The sequence below is a fragment of the Silurus aristotelis genome, assembly GCF_946808225.1.
Source record: "Silurus aristotelis genome assembly, chromosome: 9".
NCBI lineage: Eukaryota > Metazoa > Chordata > Actinopteri > Siluriformes > Siluridae > Silurus > Silurus aristotelis.
The window spans coordinates 16350688-16373758 of record NC_139582.1 but is presented as its reverse complement, the minus strand read 5'-3'; the positions used below and the strand labels follow the sequence as shown (position 1 = coordinate 16373758).

Genomic DNA, 23071 nt, shown 5'->3' with positions numbered 1-23071 from the left:
ACTCAAACAAAAAATAGATTTAGAAAATAAAACAATTTATCCCTTGAAAAGCTCGTCATTAAATTTAAACCATATCTCTACTCTTTTAGAAATATAAATTTTAAATAAAGTTTGTGTTGTGATGTGTGAATTCTGGCTCTGAAGTTCCTCGTCCTCAGCTACATCACTCCTCTACCACATCACTTCTCATCCAGACCTCAGCGTGGGGCTGTTTTTTACAATCTGTAAAATTTGTAAACGCATTACATGTCCCTGTTAATTAATGTGGTCTTTGTTTGTGGTGTTTGACTGTTGGGTCATGTCTGCATGAACGTTCAAAACCTCAGTTTCATTCAATGGGATTCATGACCTCATGCAACTCCAGTCTCAGTGACACCACCTATCTCTCTTAGAAAATGTTATCTGTTCATTCTGAATTGCATTTGTAGCGTTTGTGTGGAAATTATAGCAAATGCATGAGGAAGATTATTGAATTATGATATTTGGGGGGAAAAAAAAAAAAGCCGGATGGGAAAGAAGTGATCCTTGAAGAACTCCTTGACAGACGAGAGAAAGGTTTTTGACAGACGAGTGAAAGGTAATGTGCAATGTGTGTGTTGTCTATTTCAGAATTTTTTTTAACTAGAAACATATAGGACAAAGTGAAGATGAGACAAAAGTACTAAAAGCTGCTAGTACACAGTATGTGCAAATAGCATGTAGTTTTATTGTTTAAAATCATATGTTTTGCACAATTAATATCTGGAGCACTGTATGTAATATGTAGATGGCAACTTCATTAGTTACTAGATAGTAGATATTAAACTACTTAAAATACTAGTTAATATTCAGAAATAATAATCACCGTAGCCTGATTCATATCTATTTATGATATGATATGTTATATTAATACTATGTGAAAAAATGTGAAAACCCTCAAAAACAGCATAAATTGTTTTCATAAATGCTTCATAAGAATAGCTTAAATTAATTTATTTGTCTTGTGTACAACTTCTGGCAAGTTACTCTTATGGCAAGCATTAAATATCTTCAGGTTTAAAAGCAGTCAGCGGTTTTGGAATGGCGAACGTTACCCGAGGCTCCAAAACACAGGACTAACCTATAACACCTGAAGTTTAGCATAAGTGAGAGTTTTCTGAATTAGCAGGAAACATGACTGACAGGTAGGGAGGTAAAGAGAAGCCTGCTTGTGTTGATTTCATCAGACATCTAGTTTACGGTTTTAGCTTGAGGCACAACAGAGATCAACAGTGAGTGGTGAAAACAATGCGAAGGAGAAACATCACAGGTTTTTTATTCATTCCCAACGTTGTGTGTCACATACAGAAAACCGTTCAAAAGGAAAGAGATTGAAGGAGTTAAGTAGTTCCATCTTTTCAGTCACACAGATACACACGACATCCTCGGTTACGTGAAGCCTAACACCTTTTTCATTGAGCACTCCTGCCGAGTATTACTGATGAACTGATTATGACTCATGGCGGGCCTTTTTTTTTTTTAATACTCTCAATACAAACAGGTTTACTGTAAGATGTTTGCACAGTATTCACATGATAAATAGCAGAAAATCCAGTTTGATTAGTTGCTGAGTTTGTGTAAAAAAATGGACATGCAGAAATCAGAAACCCGACTGATCGACTTTAAATCAACGCATATTAAATCAACAAACAGATTTTATTGTTAAATTTGAATCAGTTTTGCCAATTACTTCCCGGATTCCTTAATTTTTTGTTAATTGAAAGTTGCTAGCGCTAAATAAGACTTTACAATTTAATCAGGACAAAAGTAATGGCACCCTATACAACGAGGCCAGTGTGTGTCTGGAGAGAAGCGCTGCAGTGGATGAGCTGCATTACTGGAATTCTGCCTATTTTTTTGTTTTGCAGCCGTCTGTGAGCTTTGCTTTTACAGTTTTTGTATGCGGTTCTATATATAAATCAGCACTTTGGTATTTACAGCTGTTCATTAACACAAGAATGTGAGTATGGAGAAAATCAGGGAAACTTTCTGGTAAAATTTTTTTACTTTGGTACATTTTTGGTAAAAAAAAAAAAACAAAACAAATAAAATGACCACGATTGATCAATGAGGCTTTGAGAGTTTGGTTTCATACAGACCCATTAAACTGTTGTGGGTCTTCTTTAACCATGGGAAATAATTTACCAAGTGGAATCACCAACATTATTATAAAATGTTTTGCCTGCTAGTTTAGTTGTTGTTAGATGTTAATACTTTTTTGAAAGGTTAGTATATAAAACATTTTTAGAAACATGTTGTTTATAGAACCCTGATTTTCACCTAAACTTGTGTAAAATTTATTTGAGAAATGTCAGATTCCCCAACACCGATGGTAAAATTAAACCAAAATTAAACTTTTATAATATCTAAAATCATCTATGTTTACAAGATAAAGTGACCTTCATTTATAAGAGTGAATGATGACATTTTTCTTGGATGAATTTTTATCTTTCTGGCCAATAAAGTAGAGCAGGTTCCTTTCACTCTTGTGGTGCGCTAGAAATCCTGATGTTCTTCTGCACAGTTGTGATCTAATATCAGCACCACCAAGATCAATCATCTGTTTTTTTGTGCTAGCCAGAAGAGATGGCCCACCGTGCTTTGGGTCATGACGTAAAAAAAAAAAACCAACCTAAAAAAAAAAAGGATTCAATTAGAGCTCCACTCATGAACATTTTTGGAACCTTCTTTTCTTCAGCACTGTTTGTGAACATGCTGTGGTATGGTGACAGCGATGCGTGGGAAGTGTTATTCATGTCTTTTCTGAGAGGATTTGTTTTCTGTTTTTTACGGAGAAGTATTTTGAGTAGACACAGTTCGAGACTCGATCCTATGACAGATGATGACACGATGAGGCTGTTCCTGTTGGAGATAAGAGCAGTGTTGGATCAAAGTCAAAAGCTCTATTTATTATTTAATCTCACAAACATGATTATGTCACAGGACATGAATGTGTTTAGTGTACATACTCGCCATCAGACTCTCTACATGGTCACCATGCCATCGTTCACGGCTGTATGTGTGTTGTTCTCTACAGGTAAAAAAAATTATTAAAAAAATCATGAAAATGTGACACAAATATAATAATGAGGTATTGTTTCATTTTGTGCCCCTTAGAAGACATCACTTATTATAGACACCAATGCTCCAAACATGTGAAGACAAGGCTGAACTTCCATTAGTATTTGCACCATGTACTGTTTTCATGTGATGTTTTCAACAATTCTTTGTCATTTATTTTTAAACAAATCTCTAAACATGTAGATTCACATACAGAGATGTCACAATACTGATTTCAGAAATTTTGCAGCACTTCTTTCTCAATTTTCTTTATGGTCTTTTCTCATAAACACTGCTATGTTAACTACAAACTACTGTTACACTGCTAGCTCAAAATAAACAATGCTAGAAACTAGCTAACACTGCTAAAAGTCAAAGTAAACCAGTCACATTAGCAAATATATCTTCACATTAGCAACACAAACAGCCAGTGAGCACTAGCGTTTAGCTTGAAATAAATATATTTAAGTTATTTATAAATTAAGAAAATCACAACATCTTAAAACAACATAAAAACACCTTATTATTCCAGTGTTAGCTAAAACTCCATGCAAATAGTAATGGCACCCTAACAAACTCGTCAATTAACGGTCTTCATTTACATCAAACTGTCACCTCGGGTACTTAGAGTAGATTTTAAATGAAATATTTAACTCAGTATGTACATGTAGGTTGAATGGAGGAAGGAACACTGAACCAACATGCTAACATTCTATACATTCCATACATCATTCCATACATGCAATTCCGTCTGAACTGAGGCTCACTGCGACCAACTTCACCACTCAAAAGACGCTGAGCCGATGTCTGAGCTCTGAAAACGTTATTTAAAGAGCAAACTCTCGTCTGGAGTTTTATCTATCACAGAATAGAGCTGCCCAGTCACCACACCCAAATCCTATTGGTCAGAAAGTAATCTAGTGAAGAACATCTTTGCCAAGTTTTCAAAGAGACACGACAAAGTATCTCAGGTGAATATTTTTTAGGGGGATTTTTTTGCAGTAAAAAATAAAGTGGGAGATCTGGACATTTATAGATTTGTTTGTTCAAAGTAAATCTAGAGTTTGCTGCATAGAAACAAAAGGAACATTCACGTGTCTCTCGAAAACCATAAAAGTTTCCAAACTTATTATATTCTCACGAATAAAGCATTGCTTCTAACTCAATGTGATTGCTAATATGTAGTCATTAGGAACACTGCTAGCTCAAAGTTTATGCTCCATCAGGCCACATTTGACTTCTTCTACTTCATCTTCTTTCGGCTGCTCCCATTAGGGGTCGCCACAGCGGATCATCCGTCTCCATACCCCCCTGTCCTCTACATCTGCCTTTTTCACACTAACTACCTGCATGTCTTCCCTCACCACATCCATAAACCTCCTCCTTGGCCTTCCTCTTTTCCTCCTTTCTGGTGTCTCCATCCTCAGCATTCTTCTACTGATATAACTCATGTCCCTCCTCTGCACATGTCCAAACCATCTCAATCTCACCTCCCTCACCTTGTCTCCAAAACATCCTACATGGGCTGTTTCTCTAATAAACTTATTTCTAACCATATTTTACTTCTGATTGTGCAAAAAAGTCTAAACTTTTTTGAAAACTGTAATTTTTGAGAATTACTGCTTCAGTGTCAGCTTTTGCACTGAAAATTGAGTAGTTATAACACCGAGCTTGATAACTGTAATTCATCTACAGCTCTCGAATAAAGTGTAGCATTCAGCATTGTGAGGTTTTGTTATGAGGTATTTATACAGACCTCACATTTCACCATCATTTAGGGAAATGTTATTTTAAGTAAAGCTCTAATAGAGTGCAACAAAATGGCGTCATGGATGCAAATGTGCTGGGGTACATAGATATATACGAGGACAGAGGTGTGACCTAGCGTGTGACTCCTCCAGGCTTTAAACTGTTGATTGGGGCCGAGCTGGAGGTCCTCAGGCAGCACGCTGAGATCTGGAGAGAAATAAGAGGGCAAATGACGTTTGGTCAGTGATTCGCATTGAGTGAATCGAGGAATATGAGACTGCAATACTTACTTCTTTCAGGGGTGGGGGTCTCTGTTTCAGTTCCTGGCTTCACCTGTTAACACACGTGTTAAATTCAACACTGTAAACACCTGACGAATGCAACTCAATCAAATCTTTTGAAATCAGATCATGGCTTTACTTACAACTCGAACCAGCGTGGAGGAGTTTGTCTCTGCCGAATATGTCGGTGTATTGCTTTTTTCCAGAGTAAAGGACTGTCTGTTTAAAAAAAACCAAAATAAAAACTGTTTAGCGTTGATTAGCATAAATCTAATAAAACAACTTTAATAGTTAGATTATATATAACAATATCACCAGTTCATTACATGATACATTTCTCTGACAAAACTAGGCTGTCCTCTAGTGGCAATAATTATTATTGCACGTTTAAAACCAAACGCCAACCAGACTGAATTCTTTACTGCTCTCTGGTGGCCGCGAGTAAAACTGCAGCTTTTTAAAATTGTAATCATCTTATTAAAAATCTAAATTATTGTCACCACGTACAAAGGAATTGTAAAAGTGCAGCTATATATATTTTGAAAGTAAATTACTAAGTATTTTATACAAATATGACAAATAGTACAATAATGATACAGTATTTCCAATTATTGGATTAAAATAAACCAAGTAAATATAGGAATATTAACACAGTTCCAACCCATTTCATGTTCTTTACTCAGTTGAAAGGCAGTTCTCTTCGATTATTTGCTGGTTAATTTTTCTGTAAATAAATGCTTAATTAAATTATTTTTTTTCCCAATAGAACGACACTAGTTCAAACCTGAATTGAGTAAAATGCATAAATAGATTAAGAAATCAAATGAATCTTATATTTAATTTATTTTGATTTTATATTTAAGTCTGAACCATGTCATGGAGTTTTGGCCCGATATCCTGTTTTGAGATAATTTATTTCCATCCCTACTCGATTGCATTTCAATCCCTACACTATGCAGTCCATCAGTCAGGTTTTCCTACGTGCCAGAAAAGCTTTTGGGTTTAATTTCTGTATTTGAACAGTCTACAAGTAACTCTCACTTTTCGTGGTTATAGTCTGTAATTCTTTTTTTTTTTTACACCACACTAGTGACAGCAGTGACATCACATGTAATGTATGTATTGTGTGATCCTTGTCTCTAGACTTTGGTACGACTGGGTCACGCCTAATTCCTGACAGATTCCTCGAGCTGACAAACTTGACCGTGCTGTCCTGGAATGTTGTCGTAGTGAAGGAGCAGATAAATGAAAAGCCCCTGAGCGTGAAGGATGACAAAACGTGTAGATTGTTTTGCTGATGACCCTTACCGCTGACAACTGGTACAGAGAGCAAGGAGCGTGATGGCGAGAACAAAGAGGATGACCACAGACAGGAGCGCCACAGACGGGAGGTTCGCTGCCTCCCACGTCGGCAAATCCACATACATGGGCGCCATGATTCCGCTTCTAAAGCCATCAAAGAAACACCAGTGATGAGTTAATGGGTGATGAGTTTTTCAGATAAACAGTCTTTATGATTTCTTTATGATTCTTTGTGGGAAATTGAGTATATTCATTCAATTGTATTTCGATGACTCTCAGCTTTAAAACTCCAGTTTGTGCAAACTACACACCTCATACCTGCATCAACACATGTTACACCTTCATGCAGTAATTATGCAGGAATTCATTCTTAAGTAGCTTCTTTAATACTACACTCTTATCTCTTAGATGAATGTAAATTTTTTAATTCACTTCGTCAGCAGGCAATTCATCCTGATCATGGTTGTAATGGATCTGGGGTCTAATGCAGGAACACTGGGCACTACATCCCAGAGCACCTTAAACATCTCAGGGGCAGTTTACTGGAGGAATCCAACACAGACGATAAGACAGACGGCAACCTGAGTTTTTGTTGTGAATCTTCTGGCTTAAAGATTGTGAAGTATTTAGGGTTTCTTTCTAACAGGTGAGATGCACGAAAAAAAGATTGACAATGGGGGGGGGGGGGGGTTTCTGTAATAGAAAATCACTGTGGTAATGATACAATTCACAATCCTTATGTTTCCTCCAGATCCTTCAGCTTTCAGACACGTGTAAACCGAAGTTTAGTTCGGTCAGTGAATCGCTTTTATTCATTTTGGAAAACTCAGACGATGAATTCTATGGGGTTTTTTTTTTTATGTTTTCAGATTATTCTGAAAAGGTCTGTGTTACGAATGACACACACTGAGATGTTGTTCTCTAATAACAGTTCAAAACATGCTCATGATTTTACCACAAATTTTCTACATTTTATGGGATTTGTTGTTTGATGAGCGAACGAGCAAATCATGCTATTAGTGTAGTGGCTTCACAGTTGCTCTGCAGTTCCTGATCATTCATTAAGGCATTTATACATGATACACTCCACGCACATATGAATAATTAAATCTCCATGAGGAGATGTTCAACACCATTACACCTCCATATGAGGATGCAGATGTCATGCTCAACACCTGCAGATCATCTTTTATTTGTATTGTTTTGTGCGTACCAGGACAATGTACCTAAAGTTTTTTTTATATATATATAACCAAATTCAATTCAATTCAATTCCAAATTTTTTGTCCTAGATTTTTTTTATATCTCCATCTACTTCATGATACTGTTTGTTTAAGTAATAAACTCTGGGTTTTTCCAGGAACAAGTGTATTTTACTACTTGCACACGCGTCGCCCTCATCCATCATCCTGACAAATGAAGTTCTCAGCTACTGTATGCGATATTAGTAGCCAAGGGTTTTGTAAAGAACACACCATTGTTTGGTTGTATCACTACAAATTCTACAAAAGGAGCTCAGTGGCATCTTCTGATCTGTATAATGATCTGATTTTGTGTCTAATTCCATCACCGGGAGGACTTTAGTACATGGCTGATTACATTAGTTTGGATATGCGGTTTTACTGCACTTTTCCCTTTGAAAGAAAGAAAAGAAACACCCATTTGGCATTGCGCCATAATTTGGGGTTTGTCTGTTTGCATGAAAGAAAAATCTTTCAAAATATGTTCAGGATACTTCAGTGTGATTTAAGTTTCAATGATAGTGAAATGGTAGTGTCTGTTAGAGAGAAAGAAAGAGAGAGAGAGAGAGAGAGCGAGAGTGTTTATAGTGATACTCTCTCACCCATTTCGTATTTAAGGTTAATTCAATGTCCTGTGCTGCGACGATGGAAAACTTTGTGAGTGTTTTGAGAAAATGTCCATTGTGTAAAGCGCAATAGAAATAAATAAAGTTGACTGTATGTGAAAATGTTTCTCCGGATTATTCAGTGTTGTTGTTTCATGATATAAATATTCAGGAACGATCTCGACAGGCGGTGATGTGTGATGATGTTTAAATTCCGGGTGTGCTGCTTCAGCCACACCCCAAAACTGCAATTAAACCTGGGAACTGGTTCTTACGACCTGAGATAAGAAAATCTCTACTTCACATCACTGCTTTTCACTTCACCTCAACTCGAATAAACATACAAAAGACTTTGCAATGACTGTTTTAGAAAACATCAACCAAAAAACCATGTATAAAACTAATGTGTAAAACATAAATAAAACGTGTAAATATATTGGGTTGTAAATATCAGGTTTTTTTAGATTTCTTTGCATTTTTTACACTGTATGTCCTTGTTTATATTGTATATTTCAAAGCCTAAAACACATTTCCAATAAATTCATTACTAACATGCCAAAAGCAGCAAACTGTGTTCTAAAGTTACGTTCTATTTGTTTAACCTTGTATATAAATAAGAAAAGAGAATAAAGAGTCACGTACGTGTTCTTGCCAGAAACGTTCACCGCTGGTTTTTGTTTTTTTGGGGGGGACGAAAATGTCCTTCTTGAACCTTTAACCTTTTCCTTAGATCACACGCAGGACGTCTTCTCCACGTGTGTGTCCTAAACACCTTCTCCTGAATGAGTGTGTGTATGTGAGAGTGTGTCACACACAGGTGAGATACACCTTACTGAAAAGTCACACTTCCTCATTCTCTCTCTCTCTCTCTCTCTCTCTCTCTCTCTCTCTCTCTCTCTCTCTCTCTCTCTCTCTCTCTCTCTCTCTCTCTCTCCTTATCAGAGTTCCCTATAATTTCAGACCATATTTCCTTTGCTCAAGGTTATTTACATACATGTCAGAGTGTTAAAATGTGTGTTTGGTGACCACAATATTTGTTTAGCTGGAAAATAAAGCATTCATTATTGGTTTAAAAGGAAATAATCGACCATTTAAAACCTGTAGACAGTCAAAACAATGTTATATATTTTGTTTAAAATATAGCATTTAGTATTTATTTTATTACATTTTTTATTATTACCTTTTTTCTTAATTAATTACTAATTACAGCTAATTATGTTGAATTTTGTATTTTTATTCACTGTAATACACCAGTGTGTTCAGTGGTACCTCAGTGGTTAAGGCTCTGGGTTACTAATCAGAAGGTTGGAGGTTCAAGCCCCAATTTTCCCAAGCTGCCACTTTTGGGCCCTTAAGCAAGGCCCTTAACGTTTGTGTTCTAGGGGTGTTTTATCATCTGGGATATTTCAAGAAAGAATTTTGCTTTAATGTTCATGTAACAAATATAAAACACCTTTTATTTTGTGATATCTTTTCCATATTTATTTCCCAGCTGTGGTTATGCTTGTTATTTTTAAAGTCATATTTGCTTGGTTTTCTCACATTTGATATTTTTTTAATATAATAGAAATATAATATTGCACAGACCATTTGCAATTTTTTCTGTTGTTTATAGTATACAACAACAATAATAATAATAATAATAATAATAATAATAATAATAATAATAATAATATTCTATGGATAATAATAAATTATTAAAATATTTTTTTATACATATCTTGTGTTTAATTTTATTTCATTTATTCCTACAATGTTGACTTTTCCACCGTGTTATGTTTATTCAGCACTGCAACATTATGCAAACTATTTCATTTGTCTTTCATTTGTATGTAGTATTTCTGTGTGCTGTAGTACCTCTGCAGGTGAATTTATATCGATATAAGATATTTAGGTAAAGAATTTATTGGTAAATGACGGTTAATAAATCGTTCACTGTAACATGTCACACGTTGGTTTATTCTTGCGTAAGTAACAGTGTTTTAGTCCCTGAGGTTGATTTGTTTTTATGGAGATACAAAGCTCTGGTGTGTTTCTCTCTCTGAATAAGATCAGTTGCTGAATGCTGTAAATGTAAATGTATGTAAATGAGTTTGTGTTTGTAGGCTTCTTCATGCTCTTTTACATCTTCTCTCTTAACAGTCGTGCACTTTCCTCTCCGAAAGGGGTGTCCACAAACTTTTGCACTCTGCATTGGAGATTGCTGAAGGATTGTAAAGTGAGATGATGCCGAGAGTCTCTGAATGGAAAAGGGGGGCGTGTGAGATGCCGTCACCCCATTGTCACGTGATCCATAGTGCCACCTAGTGTACGAAAGGTGTACTTTTAGATTTTCATTATGGGATGTGCAAAATCATATTCGACAGAATATAGATATATAAATATGCTAATTCTTCTAAATATGCTTAATATTTAATACATAATTTATTGTTGCCTATTAATTTGTCAATGAATATGAGTTGTTTTTTTTACATTTATTATACTGTTGTTAAATAATTACTTATTTTTTATTCCATTACAGGTTTAAATCTTGCACATTTATGTAAATGTAAAAGAAATGCTTCACATATGTTGCACATATATTAATGCTAATTATTAAAATTCTTTAATTTATTTATATTTAGTTGATTTCTCTTCAATATGTATCCTTTCAATTATTAACACAAAAAGGTAACGTCATGCCGACACACTTAGTCTGAAATTTCACTGTTGCTTTGCTAAGTCCGTAGAGCATCTGTGTGTGTGTGTGTGTGTGTGTGTGTGTGTGTGTGTGTGTGTGTGTGCGTGTGTTTGTGTTCAGCTCCTCATCCTTGCTGACGTGAATGATGCTGGCTCTTAAAGGGGAAGAGAAAAAGTGTGCAAATCAAAAGAGATTCGTTTATAGGGCTCTTGGTGTTGAGGGGGATTGGGACGTAGCCTGGGCTGGTGAGAATGATTTGCTCTCTCTCTCTCTCTCTCTCTCTCTCTCTCTCTCTCTCTCTCTCTCTCTCTCTCTCTGACACACACACACACACACACACACACACACACACACACACACACACACACACACACACAGACCCTAGAGCACAGAACAGAATCAGGGTGTAACAGTACGATGCCAGCTCCGTGTATGAGCCTGGCAGGGCAGCAGAGAACCTGGAGGCAGGCTGGCAAGGCGACGTTCCCTAAGCTCTCCATCCTTCCAGAAGAAGAAAAGATGAAAGGTGGGTGTATGGATTGACACTAATGAGCCTGATGATGTAGGTTTTTTCTATGGATGATGTAAATGACGTTTACATACACACTGGTACGTCTTCACTGCTCAGGATGTTTCATGCTCACATAGTTTACAGTATAGAATTGTGTCACTGTTTTAGATGGTTCCATCCCAGGCTACTTACTGGTTCTCCAGGGTTCTCTCAGAATCATATGATTCTCTATTATGTAAGACACACAATGACGCACGTACACACATACACACAAAAGATTTGAACAATCGGACACCACACAAATCACAGTTTTCCCACACGCCTGCCTCTAACATCCAGCATCTGAGTTTTGAGTTGAGGAACCGTAAGTCAGGTGCTGTGGACGTGTTATCTCAACCACCTCGTCCCCAGAACACACTCTCACTGCAAACAAATAATGTCTTTGTAGCTTTGTGTAGGCCCTGGGCTGGGCTGTGCTGGAGAACAACACAACATTTAGCCCGGGACAGGTCTGATGCCTATCTGCAGGTTTTTAACGATGTAAAGCTCAGATGAAGCTCGATCAGCTGTGGGGCTGTGCTTCTTTGTTTAAGTTCTCAAACTCACATTCTTTAGTCTATACAATTTTCTGCAACAGCTGAACTTTTTTATCATCATCTTCATCGCTCATAGCTTTGTGCTACATTCTTTAAACTTTTGGAAGCAGGGCTTAAAAGGGTTCAAATAAAATAAATCTGGTTGTCCATAATGGCCGCCCCTTTATGTTAACGATTTGTTGTTGCAGTGATGTAAAAGTATATATGTTTACTGATCACAGAAAGTCTATGAAATGAGGAAAACACACTCAGTGTGGTGCATTTATAGGGTTTTAATCCATTTATAAATAAATCTAATGCTATGCAGCTACATGTAACTTTCAGGTCTGTACACATTACAAAGTTCACCTTCAACCTTTAACTTTTAGTTCACTGAATTTGAACTAATTTCAGAAATCAACCTCGATCTGAAGTCCAAAGTTGAACAGAAGAGAAGGTCCTGTTCTCCCTCAGCACACGTCAGCAATATCAGAAGAACCGGACATGCTGCTGCAGGTGTGAAACAGCTCGAGTTTGACCCTCAGTCCTGCTGCAATCCTCCTTCGCTTCATCTGACTCGGTGCTGATGTGGTACAGTGATACAATGAGCCTCTTTGTGCTTCACAAATGGCAGAATGGAAGAAAATGTGGAGAGAATGAGCTTTTACAAAATCTCTCAGCAAAACAAACCTTATCGATTCAGATAATAAAAAAACCTGTGACTCACATAGCATCGCGTTTAACCATGAGACTAGTGGTGTTTTTAGATCAAAGAAAATATTCTGAAAATTATACGTAAGTGAAAGTATGGATTTAATTTTAGAATAAAAAAGTGAAAGTCCACTTTCACGTAAAAAGTGAAAAAAATGTCTAATCGTGATCATGTTTTTACATTTCTTAAATAACTATCTAGTTTTTTTATTTGACACATTTTGGTCTGAAATCATCATATTTACCATCAGATAAAGTTTGATTTGGTGGCGAATAAATTTTTTAGCTAAGGGTATTGATGTTAGTCAAACTGAGGTAAGATTTCCGCTTATTGCTTTAGTAAAAATTTTACCTGAACCATTGTTTGTTACATCTCTGAACTGAAAGGTGATAAAGCACAGGCTGCTCACCCTCAGGTTCAACCAGATTGTGAGTTCACAAATTGGAATGTTTTACGATCAGTTTTGTTTCTTGAGCTCTGATGAACTTGATTGTAAGACAAGCCGAGCCGATTAGATTTGATCAACTGCATACTTCTTCTTCTTTTCGCTTCTCCCATTAGGGGGCGCCACAGCGGATCATCCGTCTCCACACCCCCCTGTCCTCTACATCTGCCTACCAACTACCTGCATGTCTTCCCTCACCACATCTATAAACCTCCTCCTTGGTCATCTTTTCCTCCTTCCTGGTGTCTCCATCCTCAGCATTCTCCTACTGATATACCCCATGTCCCTCCTCTGCACATGTCCAAACCATCTCAATCTCACCCCCCTTACCTTGTCTCCAAAACGTCCTACATGCGCTGTCTCTCTAATAAACTCATTCACACACACACAATCCGGTGTACAGGTACAACTATAATTCCAACACTGTGTTAAAATGTAAATAAAAACAGAATGCAATGATTTGCAAATTTTATAAACCCATATTTTTTTCACAATAGAAGATAGAAAACTTTTTAAGGAAAAAAGGTCATTTTGAATTTGATGGCTGCAACACGCCTTAAAAGAGTTGGGACGAGAAAAAAGTAAATAACAAAAAAAAATATGTGTTTAAGAGATTTGCAATTTATTGTATTCTGTATTTTATTTGACATTTTACACAGTGTGCCATTTTTTTTTTGGAATTGGGGCTGTAGAACGTGGGTTTCGGTTTGAATAAAACAACAAAAATTGTGAAATGCCTCATTCTCAGAAATCTACATTCTAAAAAATCTTTTTTTTTTTTTTTACAAAATTTAGCAATAAAATAAGAGCAAATCAGATCATGTGACTCTGGGTCAGGATTTAGTCTTAAGACCTTTAAAAAGATACACAAGGTAAACTATTGGACTGGGATTTTTTTCCAGAGTATGGTTAAAAACTACTGTAGATAAAAAGAAAAAGTCCAAAAATGTGCCCAAAGTTTCCTCTGTACACGTGTAAAATGAATTAAAAAATCTCCTGAAGAAGTTACACAATGTGCAAATATTTTTTTTCCACTTCAGAACTATGATTTCTGCAAACAAAAATAAAACTCAAATAATAAAAATTATTTCCTGAAATAACGTAAATACAGAAACCAGTTTTAAAAGACACTGACGCTACCAATAGTCTCAGCACCTCTCAGTAAATACCAACTGGAACAAGGATATAAACATGATATATAAGTATTTAATAACTTGAAATGTGTTTATCCATTTATATTCAATACACAATTGTTTTTAAAGTAATAACTCATTCACAGGGTTTAATTGACGTTGATTGAACATTTACGGAACGAGTCTCCAGTGTCAAAGGTAATATTTTCTAATACACAGTGAAATGTATCAGTCACTGATCCTAGTGTGTTTCTCAGAGTCTCAGACGCTGAAGGTAGAAGAGAGACTGCAACTGGCCCGAGAACGAAGAGAAGAACATCTCAAACAGCTCGGTATTTATTCCCAGAAGCATCGTTGTTTTTATTTTTCCGCCACATTTTTGTCTAAGAGCAACTGTTACTGTGCGATTGTGTTCAGCATCAAGGGAGCGTGGCTGGTTGGCCCGAGAGGAAAGAGCTCGGAGGTTCTATGAGAAGCACCTGGAGGAACGTCGTAAGAGACTGGAGGAGCAGCGACAGAGGGAGGAGAGGAGGAGGAATGCTGTGGAGGAAAAACGCAGACAGAGGCTCAAAGAAGATCGAGTGAGTCAAATTGGGTTTCTTGAAGGGGTTCAGGGATAGAACGCTTCTTTAGGAACACTTAAGAAGGTTCCAAACGAATACGAAAAAGAACACCTCAATTTTTTATCCAACATTCGTTAGTGTTTACCGATCGTGTTTATTGTTTACTGCTTGCTGTGATTAGTTTAATTCATACAACCTTTGAGTGTTTCTTCCAATGAGCAGGATGAACAATGCTGAAATACTCTAGAACCAAAAGCTTTCAAAAAGGGATTCCTCAATGGTTCTTCCTGAAACACTCTCTGAGAGAGAAACACTGGTGTCTTGTTTCGCATAGAACCTAAATAAAATTATTAAGGATTTCAACACACCGATGAAAAGGAATTAAATGAGAGGTTCATCACAAGTTGAGCCTTCAACAGTTTTCTCACACTTTTAGAAAAGAATAGAGGTTCTTCGGTTAAATTTGAATAATAATGCTTCTACTAGATAATTCCATGTAGCACCATACCATAAATTCTATTGTGCTAGATCTTTTATTGTAGGAGTTTACTGAAAACCAGGACTTTTTTTATACCTTTTTTTTTTTTCTCACACTACGTTGCTGATTGGTTTGAACTCTGAGATGTAACGTAATGCTCGGTTCTTTTCTCTCAGGAACGGTACGAGTTTGTGGTGCAGAAGACCATGGAGAGGAGCCAGAAAGCCAAAGAGAGAAGTACACAGAGGAGAGTGTGCAAGACTAAGAACAACACACAGGGTAAAATCCTCTCCTTGGCTCTGTGCATGTTCTTTCTCCTAACTTCCTCTTTCTGCTTTAAGTGTCTCTGCTTTGCTTTTCTTCAGCTAAACGCCGCTCGCTTAGTCAATGGGAGATAAACCTGATTAATCGCCTTCAGACTCCTACCATCTCTTATCTAGCCAGGAGCAGGAGTGCTGTGTGTCTGTCCAGAGGAGAAGGTAACCAATGAGAATGCATTAAAGGTGCAATTTGCAGTACATTAAAGAAGCAGTTTGGAATAATAATAATAATAATAATAATAATAATAATAATAATAATAATAAAGAAATCTTAACCCGTAATATTCAATGACAAGAGCCTTATTAAAAGCACAGGGAATCATTTATGACATTGTTATAGAGCAGGTAAGCAATTTATTTTAGTTTAATTTTACATTTCTTCTGGCCCTGAAACGTGACAAGCAGCACCTTCTGTTAAAACAAGGCTTCTCTGACAGTTCATATAAAATTCACTTAATAAGCGAAGGGAATAACCAGAGTGTATTAAAGGTGCAATTCGTAGTAGATTAAAGATGCGTTTTGTATTCAAGGACGCCGAAGAAACATTTAGCTTGCAATTGTTTTAAACATTCTTTTTTTTATGCTTATCTGTCAATACATTAGTTTCACCTTCAATTAAATTAAATATTGCATAGCTCTGGGGACTCTACAAGCATAGGTTTTAGCAGAGTGAGTGGGTTTGGAGAGAGAGCTCTAAAAATGACAAACTGCTTCTTTAAAAATAGCAAATCCCAACCCGCCAGAGATTTACACAAATCTGCAGGTGAAGCAGCTGTGCTAATGTGCTAATGCTAGTGCTTGCTTTTCTCCTGTCTTCTTTTTTCCTTCACTCATTCTCTCTTTTTTTTTTTTTTTTTTTTTTTTATAAACACAAAACCATGTTGTCATTGTTCAGTTGTTCATATTTGTCGACGTGCAGTTTCATGCCACACTATGACCAATAGTGGTCCTCAGAAACCCAGTGGAACATCGACACGCAGTAAGACAATCAGGCCCGGGGGGTTCGGTGGCAGCCGACAAACCTCCGAAAATAAACCTGTGAGATTTTTTTGCTTTTCTCATTAAGACCACTAAGAATGTGCACTAGCATTGTACAGTATAGGAAAAACAGCTGGTTTGTTTCAGTGTGTGTGTGTGTGTGTGTGTGTGTGTGTGTGTGTGTGTGTGTGTGTGTGTGTGTTTTATGGGTCTCAGGGTTCAAATCTTGAGAGGCAAGAAAAGAAAAAACCCCACACTCACACAACGAGTGTTAGAGGCAGCTTCATACCAGCCACAGAAAAAAAAAACATGTCCTCATCAACAGGGTATGTTATATATTTAATGTTGTGTAGTGTATGAGATATTTGTTTCATTTTAAATAAAAAATAATAATTTTACCCAAAATATAAAACTTCAGACATGAAGCAGAGTTACTGCTACCACTTGATTGGTTGTATGGTGGGAATAATGGTGATTTATGATATTCTTTTTTAATAATGGTGATTAATAACAATTAATTTTTGAACAGTGATTGGTCATTCTGAATATTGGTGATCAGTGATTGGTCATTTTGAATAATGGTGCCCAGCGATTGGTTGTTTTTGAATATTGATGATATCTGATAAGTCATTGTAATTACTGGTGATCAATGATTTGTCATTGAAAAAAAATGGTGTTTAGTCATTGGCTGTTGGGAATAATGATGATCCATGATTTTTCATTTTAAATATTGGTGATCAATGACTGGTGTTTGGGAATAATGGTGAATAAATGATTGGTCAGTTTTGAAAAATGGTGATCAGAGACGAATAATTGTTTCAGTAGTATAAACAGTTTATAGTAAATACTGGTGATCTCTGATAGGTCATAGTAAATAATGGTGCTCAGTAATTGGTTGTTTGGAAATGATTGTGTTTAGTTGCTGTTCGTTGAGAATAATGGTGATAAACATTTAAAAAAAAAATGCTGAACAATGATTGATTGTGAACCTTCTGTCTTGTAACTCAGGCTTGTTCTAGGCTTGTTTTTAAAGCTAAACTTGCTAACAACAAAGCTACAATGTATATACATTAATAATACAGTAAACGTGTTCTTAGATTTTTATAATTTAGCTAGTAGTAATTTCTAGCTGCAATTACTTCACATTTAGAGCAGCGTGTAAATAATAATAATAAACTGTAATATTTGTATAGAAAAAAACAGAGAATAAACAAATTCTCTCTGTGTTACTTAGATCGAGACTGAATCTGCGAGTGTCTCCCAGTCAGGAGTGTTTGCCTTCCCTGCCTGAGGAGGAAGATCAGCGTGATCAGTCAGCTGCTGCGAGCTTGCACATAGATGTTGTGTTTAATACACCGAAACAGGAGAACCCGGCTTCTAACAGACCTCTGGCTGCTCCTGCATGTTCTCCTCAAGTTCCTAATGGTAAGAGAAGAAATTTTTAATGAAAAAATAGCATTTTTTAATTTGTTTATAAAAGTTTTATTTCACAGCTAGTTCCAGTTTAACTTTTACAACAGAATGGGAGGGTTTGTTAGGACAGAATGGGAGGGTTTTTTTTATACTATGTCCCACATTTTTGTTAGTGCAATTTATCAACACTAACAAATGATGTTTTGGGGGTGGGGCTAGCAGTATTTCTGATTGCTGATTGGTTGCATGTAAAGCATATACCAGGTGTGGTATGTAGAACACTTTTTCACTGTTAGCTTTAGTGTGATTTAAAATCACAAAATCAAATGAATTAACAAAGAGGGTGCAGAATAGCCATAATGCTATTTATACTTAACTGGAGAGGAAAAATAAAGCAAAAGTAAAAACAAAAGACAAAAATAATAATTAAAAAAAATTATAATTTTTTGTGAGTAAAAGCAACAACCATAAAGCGTTTTTTTTTTTCCCTCCGAAATATTCCAGCGATCACAATTCTTGTTTATTATCAAGCGGCACCTTGTACTTTTTTTATCCATTTCTACTACATACATGTTGTGACGTACATGTGAATTATGTAAAAAAAATAAAAAAAAAAAAGGAAAAGTTCAACAGTGCTGCTGTGACGGAAAAATTTAAAAGAAATATGAATTAAGTCAACTTTTTTTATTAAAAGCCCCGAGCAGACCCTCAGCAGGAACCACAGACCCTGAAGAAGCTTCACGTCTGCTGATGGAGAAGAGACGACAAGCTCGACTGCAGCGAGAGAGAGAAGAAGAAAAGCGTAGGCAGAGGGAGGAAACAGAGCGGTGAGGAGAAAGAGGGAGAAAAAACACACTATAGAGAATTATTTAAACTCACTTTATTTAATATATGGCTGTGTGTGTGTGTGTGTGTGTGTGTGTGTGTGTGTGTGTGTGTGTGTGTGTGTGTGTGTGTGTGTGTGTGTGTGTGCGTGTGTGTGTGCGTGTGTGTTCAGGCGAGACAGAGAAGAATTGGCCTGTCGGAGAGCTGAGGAGCGAGCAAGGCATGAAGCAGAGGCCCAGTGTGAGGAGAAAAGGATAAGGGAGGAGGAGGAACGAAGGAAAGCCGAGGAGGAGAAGGCTCAGAGGCAGAGAGAGGAGGAGAAACGACTTCAGCAGCAGGTCAAAGATGTGTTTCCATATCACAGTGCTGTTGAATTCTTCATTCTGATTGGTCAGAAATTGTGGAGCAGTGCAGCAGCTAATTAAAATGAATGCGCTTGTTCGAATGCGGTTTAGCTGCTAATAGCTGCTTTTGTACTAAATAAACATGCAGAATTAGATTAGATTAGATTAGATTCATCTTTATTGTCATTGTGCAGAGTACAAGTACAGGGCCAATGACATGCAGTTAGCATCTAACTAGAAGTGAATTTATCAAACTATAAATACATCTAATATATATATATATATATATATATATATATATATATATATATATATATATATATATATATATATATATATATAAATATCAGGGCTGTAAAAATTAAGGTGTTAATAACGTTAACGCAAATTAATTTTAAGTAATTAATTTTATTAGCACAAGTTTTATTAACGCTTTTATTTTTCCGTTTGACCATTTTTATAAAAAATATAAATAAATATGTGAGTCGAAATTAAAACCTTCAACGCAACATTTATTCATTACGTCCCTTTTTACTCTGATATAAAAAATAAAAAAAATAAGTAGTAATAAAATTCAATAGTGTGATTGAAAACTATTGTAATCGATTGACAGCCCTCATAAATATACATATGTATATTCAATAAACATATTATAGGAGTGCAAAGTTTTTATATATATTATAAATAATAATGGTGCAAATTTGAAGTATTTTGGAAAAGTGTAAAAAAATCATAACTGTGCAATTGATAATGTAATGACATTTATTTGAGTCTCCAGACCAAATAAATGATATAATTGTAATATAAATATAGATATAATTGATAAGAGCATCTGCCAAATAAATGTAAATATTATAGATGTTGTTGCAGTTCACTTCACATACAGCAGAGGGCCACACAATCTACTCCTTTAACTACAGTATCTACACTGAGTATTAATCATCCTTCCTTTGCATGTTTCTCTAAGGTTCTACATTTGGTTTTTGCTTATAGAAAGAAGAAGAGGAGGCGAGACAGAGAATCGAGAGAGAGATACGATTCCAGAAAGAGGAAACCGAGAGACAGGAAAGGAAGAAGGTAAGATGGCTGTCCGCTCAGTAGTGAAAGTAGGTCACCCTGAGCACTGAGACCTTATTTATATCTCACATCCTAGAAAATCACAGGCCAGTCATCTTTATCTTCATTGCTATCCAGAAGAAAATCCCCAAAAAGTAGCTGTTGTATATGATATGTTTTATTGGTCTCCACAGCGGTTAGAAGAAATTATGAAAAGAACAAGGAAGACAGATGCTGAGAAGGTAATGACATTTTCCTGAAAATGCCCAAATGAAAAGAAAAAAAAGCTAATGCTCACAGATGTTTCTCCACAAATATTGAAAAAATATATATTGTCTCATAGAAGCCTGCGTTGTCCTCCACGCTGCTTAATGAGAACGTGAAGCCCCTCCACAACCTCCCCTTAAAAGAAGTGACCAAGCTTCCCGGCTTAGCCAACGAGGGGGACATTCTCCCCACAGTGGCCTTCAAGGAGCGCAGGTCCATCCGCACCCTCACTGGTCTGGAGGAGATCCAGGCCCATCAAAGAGCAGGTGAGGAACCAAAAATAATAATAAAAAAACACATTAAAGATTTCTCCTGCTCAATATAGGAATGATAAAAATTCAAGATTTCTGATGTCACAACACAAGAATGAGGACTTCTAACCAATCACGTCCAATATGCAAATGACCCCACGGATGATGTACACTGACTGTGTACTTGTTATTTCCTGATTTCTTTTGACATTTCTTGGGTTATATTTATTTAAAAATAAATAAAAGATACAAGATATTGTACAGTATATTTATAAATCCTGGTATTTATGGGAAGGTGACTTTTTTTATTAAGATTCTATTGAAAGGTTTTGAATTTCTCCCTCAATGATACTTAACACAGTCATTTGTTATTGTATTCACTTTTTCGTCCTTCAGAAGTCATCTGAAGAAGATCGCCAAGGAACCTGCGACACGTCATGTACTTTATGTAAGACAGCAAGCAGAATTGCTTTACCGCCACTTAAAGAGCCTTCGACATCTTCCTCAATTTTGCAGTAGAACAGAAGTATTTGACCTTTTTCTGCTCTTTTGTAATTAATTTTTGCTAACTCGCTACTTAACTACGCAAAAAAAATCTTCACAAACCTGACACAAACACATTAAACCCGACCGTCATGACACTTTTATCACATGTTAATGTTCTGCTAATTTGCTATGAACATTCGTTCTTTCACCAGTTTATTTTTGGATAAGGAATAAAAAGAAAACGCAACTTTTTGTGGTACAAAAAAGCCAAAACTGGCTGTTACAAAGCACCAAAATATCAATGATTATAAGTTTCTTACAAAACATCAAATTTTTTTACGTTATTCATATTTTAATATCTGTTTTACATTCTTGTTAGTTTATATAAAGTATCTGCTGTACAAGTCTCTGTGAATAAATATACACAGTAATGAATTAGAAACTGCTAGCCAATCAGAAATGAGTAATTGCTGAGGTGATGCTGTACAGTATGTCATATGTCATAAAACCTACACACACTAATAACACTAGCTAGCAAACATAAAAAAATGTTATAGTAATAAACCTGATGCTCACAGACTGTAATTTCTATAATGACTGGTTTATAATGTGGTTATGTCAGCTTTATGATGCATGTTGGACAAAAAGAGTTTCCCAACGAACTTTACCTCGAAAGTAAAAGATTGTCGAGTGTTAAATCTGTATACAGTATACACACTGCTCTGTTACCTGTTTCATATATCAGAGTTTAACTTTAGCTTCCTTCCCTGTGAAGCTGTTGTGATTATTATTAAGGAACTGAAGAGCTTCAGCATCGGCTGTGCTTTGCCGTGTATCAGTCGTATGTTCTGCTGCTGGGACGTGAGCAATGAGCTCAGCTGCTTCCTCAATATATTTCACATTGAGCATCGCTGCTATTCTGCTGTATAAGAGTAAAAATCCCATAAAGCACTGAAGCACATGGATCACACACAGATCACAGAACGTTCTTTCTCTCTCTCTCTCTGTCTATTATGTGATGTATTTTGGGAAAGTGGACTCCATTTATTTCTCCTATCAGTTTTGTAGTGTGGTAGAAAACATGATCTCATCATCAATACAGATCTGAGCTTGTGCAATGATGAATTATATATAAATAAAAATAAGTGTTTTATTAATGTAAATAAACTCGCTTTGAAACTAACAGTAATGAACTGTGCTGCGTTTATTGATGTGGGCAGTTACTGAAGTATTCGAAAGTTTTTCTTTATTGTAAATGGTTAATTGACAATTCCATGTCTGTACATCTTTGATTTATTATTCGTCTTCCGGAAAAGAAATAAAAAGTGCTTTGCTTCAGAATGTTTAATTACGCTTGAATATCCATTGCCTGTGAAAAGTGTGTCTCTCTCAATTATATATAAAGATTTACTTTGATGAAACAAATCTATAAATGTCCAGATGTTTCCACTTTATTTTCATAAAAAAAAACCTCCCTGAGCATGAAGATCAGTTTTACACTCTCAGCATCCTGACACTTCGTTTCTCTAGACATTCAGCTGAAACACTTTGCTGTGCCTCTTGTAAAACTTGCCATAGTTCGTTTTCATTAGCTGGAAATTTCTTTGTGATGCAGTTCATCCCAGAGCAGTTCAGTAGGATTGAGGTGCGGTGACTGGGCAGGTCGTTCCATAATAAACACTCCAGACGACTGTTTGCTCTCTAAATAACACTAACAGAACTCAGACGTATTCGTCGCTTCAGCTCGTCTTGTTGTACGGTGAAGTCGGTTCCAATGA

At 36.2% G+C, this 23071-nt stretch overlaps 2 protein-coding genes across 10 annotated transcripts; one reads left to right on the top strand and one right to left on the bottom strand.

Annotated features, from left to right (window-relative positions):
* Positions 1 to 1277: 1277 nt before the first annotated feature.
* Positions 1278 to 9074, bottom strand: LOC310731472 (uncharacterized protein). Of its 2 annotated transcripts, XM_083551154.1 has the most exons (7): positions 8895 to 9074; positions 6417 to 6551; positions 5252 to 5327; positions 5118 to 5160; positions 4960 to 5034; positions 2988 to 3049; positions 1278 to 2880 (listed from the first exon to the last, which is right to left on the bottom strand). In XM_083551154.1, exons 2-6 carry the CDS (start codon positions 6542 to 6544, stop codon positions 3003 to 3005), a joined length of 369 nt encoding a protein of 122 aa, XP_083407280.1. In that variant the 5' UTR covers positions 6545 to 6551; positions 8895 to 9074; the 3' UTR covers positions 1278 to 2880; positions 2988 to 3002. The 2 variants fall into 2 exon arrangements, with proteins under 2 accessions (XP_083407280.1, XP_083407279.1); XM_083551153.1 differs by lacking the exon at positions 8895 to 9074 and having other exon boundaries at positions 6417 to 6693.
* Positions 9075 to 11047: 1973 nt separating this feature from the next.
* On the top strand, positions 11048 to 22718 carry map7a (microtubule-associated protein 7a). 8 transcript variants are annotated; one of them, XM_083551066.1, is made up of 15 exons: positions 11048 to 11462; positions 12437 to 12538; positions 14570 to 14644; positions 14730 to 14893; positions 15530 to 15632; positions 15719 to 15832; positions 16569 to 16711; positions 16868 to 16977; positions 17886 to 18076; positions 18759 to 18891; positions 19062 to 19227; positions 20227 to 20310; positions 20484 to 20531; positions 20636 to 20822; positions 21204 to 22718. In XM_083551066.1, the coding sequence occupies exons 1-15, from the start codon at positions 11354 to 11356 to the stop codon at positions 21212 to 21214; spliced, it is 1740 nt and encodes a 579-aa protein (XP_083407192.1). In that variant the 5' UTR covers positions 11048 to 11353; the 3' UTR covers positions 21215 to 22718. The 8 variants fall into 8 exon arrangements, with proteins under 8 accessions (XP_083407192.1, XP_083407198.1, XP_083407194.1 ...); XM_083551068.1 differs by having other exon boundaries at positions 11079 to 11462; positions 21207 to 22718; XM_083551067.1 differs by having other exon boundaries at positions 11087 to 11462; positions 20633 to 20822; positions 21207 to 22718.
* Positions 22719 to 23071: the final 353 nt, after the last annotated feature.

Excerpts from the sequence above, each read along its gene's own strand:
- LOC310731472 (XM_083551154.1), bottom strand. The coding sequence starts at position 6,544 with ATGGCGCCCATGTATGTGGATTTGCCGACGTGGGAGGCAGCGAACCTC. Across the intron at positions 5,035-5,117 it reads GACCCCCACCCCTGAAAGAA|ATCTCAGCGTGCTGCCTGAG; the intron begins GTAAGTATTGCA and ends ATTTCTCTCCAG. Across the intron at positions 3,050-4,959 it reads CTGGAGGAGTCACACGCTAG|AGAACAACACACATACAGCC; the intron begins GTCACACCTCTG and ends TTTTACCTGTAG.
- map7a (XM_083551065.1), top strand. The coding sequence starts at position 11,354 with ATGCCAGCTCCGTGTATGAGCCTGGCAGGGCAGCAGAGAACCTGGAGG. Across the intron at positions 12,539-14,569 it reads AACCGGACATGCTGCTGCAG|AGTCTCAGACGCTGAAGGTA; the intron begins GTGTGAAACAGC and ends TGTGTTTCTCAG. Across the intron at positions 18,892-19,061 it reads CAGAGGGAGGAAACAGAGCG|GCGAGACAGAGAAGAATTGG; the intron begins GTGAGGAGAAAG and ends GTGTGTGTTCAG.